The sequence below is a fragment of the Muntiacus reevesi genome, chromosome 9 (assembly GCF_963930625.1).
Source record: "Muntiacus reevesi chromosome 9, mMunRee1.1, whole genome shotgun sequence".
NCBI classification, from domain to species: Eukaryota; Metazoa; Chordata; class Mammalia; order Artiodactyla; family Cervidae; genus Muntiacus; species Muntiacus reevesi.
This window is the reverse complement of record NC_089257.1, coordinates 43777395-43781453: the sequence shown is the minus strand read 5'-3', so window position 1 is coordinate 43781453 and position 4059 is coordinate 43777395. Positions and strand designations below refer to the sequence as shown.

The following is a 4059-nucleotide window of genomic DNA, read 5'->3' as shown; positions in this document are numbered from 1 at the left end:
AACATTTATCAGTAGGATATGAATGTGTATATTTTCTCTCCATTTATAATTAACATTTCAAAAGTTAGAGCCTAGTATAGCATCTTATATTAACTGATTTGGTCTAATTTCTCACTAAAACTAGCTTAGATTATTTTGTCCAATGTCTCAATATCCATTCATTTCTTAAGGAATATTTTCCTTCATGTGCCATATATAGCAATGAAAGTAAATGAGAGGAAGAGAAGTCTGTGGAATAACGTGTTCTTTCTTTTCTATTTCTAGAGAAAGTGTACATACTTACATATCTTATCGTTCTTCTGCAGTATTAGCAATATTGATGAGGCATTGGGAAGCCTTATGTAGAACTAAAGATTCCTTCAAATGAGTGGAGCATGACCATCAAAAACCTTTGCCAATATGTCTCCAGCCAATATCTCATGGATTCACCCCTCATCTTTCCTGCTGTTGGGAATTCCAGGACTGGAAAATATGCAAGTCTGGCTTGGTTTTCCGTTTGGCATAGTGTATCTGATTGCCCTCCTTGGGAATGTTACCATCCTCTTAGTCATCCAGACTGAACATAGTCTTCACCAGCCCATGTTCTACTTTTTGGCCATCTTGGCTCTCACAGACCTGGGCCTGTCCACAGCCACTATTCCTAAAATGCTAGGCATCTTCTGGTTTAACCTTGGTGTGATTTCCTTTGGAGGATGCTTAACTCAAATGTTCTTCATACATCTGTTTACAGGCTTGGAAACATTCATGCTTGTAGCCATGGCTTTTGATCGCTATGTTGCCATTTGCCACCCTCTTAGATACAACACAATCCTCACCAACAGAAATACCTGTATTATTGTGGAAATAGGAATATTGAAAAATTTGGTTTTTGTTTTTCCACTTATATGCCTCCTTCTAAGGCTTTCATTCTGTGGACATAATACTATACCCCACACCTACTGTGAGCACATGGGCATTGCCCGTTTGGCCTGTGTCAGCATAAAGGTCAATATATTGTTTGGATTAATCCTTATTTCTCTGATACTTTTGGATGTTATTTTGATTGCTATATCCTATGTGAAGATTCTACATGCTGTCTTCAGACTCCCGTCCCGGGAAGCCAGACTCAAAGCTCTTAATACCTGTGGTTCCCATGTGTGTGTCATCTTAGCTTTCTTCACTCCAGCCTTTTTCTCCTTTATGACTCATCGATTTGGACACAATATTCCACGTTATATCCACATCATCCTGGCCAATTTATATGTGGTTATCCCTCCTGCTCTTAACCCCATTATTTATGGGGTAAGAACCAAGCAGATCCGAGACCAGGTGGTGACAATATTTCATTTTAGAAAAAGTTTGACTCTGAACACTTGATTTGAAAAGAGCCTTGAAATAATTTTCTTTTACATCCTTTAAAAATTAAAGTGTCCTTAAAATTTTATGGAGAATATGCTTTACAGAATATGATATCAAACATCATATTGAGAGAGTCAATTCCTAAGCAGGTTGATAAGAAGTCCAGGGTTCCCGAGGAGGTGAAAGGGGTCTGGAATCCTCAAGAAGGAGGAAAGGACAAACTTTTTTTTCCCCTCTACATTCCTTAGTCTTAGTCACATAAAACGTTTTTTCTTTAAGCCCGGAACTGATGATTACACAACAAACAACTAAGTTTAAACTCTGTACTAAAGAAAGTGAAGTCGCTCAGCCGTGTCTGACTCTTTGCGACCCCATGAACTATAGCCACCTTCTGGTTAATCCTGTTATCTTAAAATGTAAATTATGGGAGTGGGTCTAGTAAGATCTTTACAGCCTTGAGACATTCTTTTGATTTATTGTAATAACTAATTAAAAAGTATATAACTCTCTTGCTAACTAGCAAGGGGGAAATTCTCCATCCCCCTTCTGATGTCTGTGTCAGAAGCTTCCTCTCTCCCTTTTCTTACTTTAATAAAACTCTGATACATAAAAGCTCTTGAATGATCAAACCTGGTCCCTGGTCCCGAAGCTAAATTTTCTTTGGTGATCATGAATCCGACATTGTTCACTGTAAGCTATCAATATTTCCTTATTTATGTGCAGTATCAAATTGGAGATAAATTTACAGAGCAATTATTAGTCCCTAGACAAAATTTAAATTTTATCATTAAATTGTTAGGTGTAATTTATTTCTGTAACAGATATTAAAATCATCATTTGAGAATTAAGTCTTAATGCAACTCAAGTAATATTAAATAGTCTCTCTATACAGAATTCATTGATTATGATAGAGGAGTGCTGTGCTGCCAAGAACTGTCTTACCTGTAATGGATCTAACTAGACAATGCTGCAAGATATGAGTTCCTGAAACACTAATCAAAGAATCTGAATGCAACCTTCTTGTTTCCATGGCAGAGTTGGTTCCCATGAAAACATAATCATAAGGTAGAAAAAAAATCAACAAACAACATAGGCACAATTTTGTATTCAATTTCATGCTTCGTAATAGCAACTGAAGCAATTACACAAACGTAAAACAATTCAAAGGGCTCATAAGACTTTACAGGATACGCTCATTTTAGGCTCTAATTAAGATCAAGGTAAATAAAGTACAGTAGGAGAAAGAAACAGATATAGCAGGTAAACATAGAAAGAGATTGAAAATGTTTTGCACAACAGATGACTTGTCAATTGTCCATACTGAACTTCATCTTTGTTGTGAATCACCAGAAAATGCTCAGACAATTAGTGTATGTGTACTCAGTCGTGTCCGACTCTTTGCAACCCCATGGATTGTAGCCCACGAGGCTCCTCTGTCCACAGAATTTTCCAGGCAAGGATACCGAAGAGGGTTGCCATTTCCTTCTCCAGAGAATCTTTCCAACCCAGGGACCGAGCCTATGTCTCCTGCATCAACTGCGTTGGCGGGCAGATTCTTTACCACCTTGCCACTTGGGAAGCCCATAGTTTTACCCAAGTCGAGACATATCTACTGAAAATCTTTTAAACTTTACTGTTTGCATAGAGAAATCTGGGATTTCCAAAGTATGGATGGGCATCATCCAATCAATTGAAGGCCTAGATAGAACAAAAGACTGACCTTCCTTGAAGAAGTTCTGCCAGCTGTAAGTATAACTATTCCAATTATGCATTCTAGAAAAAAACACAGAAGAGTTTCAGAGACCAAGTGGGCCAATGTGGGATGGGCCTGTGTTAAAATTTCATCGCTCATCTGACTTCCTTCTTTGACTGTATGGACTTTATAAAATATATATAGATATATATATTTTTCATGATATACTACTAAGAATATAAAAAATGAAAGTCCCAGACTAAGAGAAAATACTTGCAACATATATATCAGACAATGGATTTGCATGCAGACTCTATGAAGAACTTTTTCAGGCCAATAATGAAAAGACAGCTCAATTTTAAAAATGAAGATAAAGTTTTAATAACTATTTCACAAAAAGATTACAAATGTTCAATAAGCAAATGGAAACATGCTCACTACCACTGGTCATTAGGGAAATGCAAATTGAAGACACACAAGATACCATTATAATCAAAATTGTTAAAATTAAAAAGACTAGCCATACCAAATATTAGCAAGGATGTGAAGCAACCAGAACTCTCACATATTGCTGTGCATGTGTGCTAAGTCACTCAGTTGTTTCTGACTTTTTGTGACCCCACAAACTGTAGCCCACCAAGCTCCTCTGTCTATGGTGATTCTCCAGGCAAGAGTACTGGAGTGGATGGCCACAGGGGACCATTCCCTGCAGGGGACCTTCCAGACCCAGGCATCAGATCAAAGTCTCTTATGTCTCTTGAGTTAGCAGGTGGGTTGTTTACCACTAGTGCCACCTGGGAAGCCCCTGGTAGCTTAATGTAAAATGGAAGACTTTGGAAAACAGTTTTGTAGTTTTAAAAAATATTGTTTAACATATGCCTATCATATGATCTAAACAATATACTCCTAGTATATTTTAAAAAAAGAAATTAAAAAAAATGGCTGCACACAGATATTCATAGAAGCTTTATCTGTAATAGCTTCGAACTGAAAACAAACTGTTGAACCTACAGATGTTAAAAAATTAA

The 4059-nt window shown here is 37.1% G+C and overlaps 1 protein-coding gene across 1 annotated transcript; it reads left to right on the top strand.

Annotated features, from left to right (window-relative positions):
- The first annotated feature begins 399 nt into the window (after positions 1 to 399).
- LOC136175885 (olfactory receptor 52E8-like) lies at positions 400 to 4059 on the top strand. Its single transcript, XM_065946073.1, has 2 exons — positions 400 to 1311; positions 4012 to 4059. The coding sequence occupies exons 1-2, from the start codon at positions 400 to 402 to the stop codon at positions 4057 to 4059; spliced, it is 960 nt and encodes a 319-aa protein (XP_065802145.1).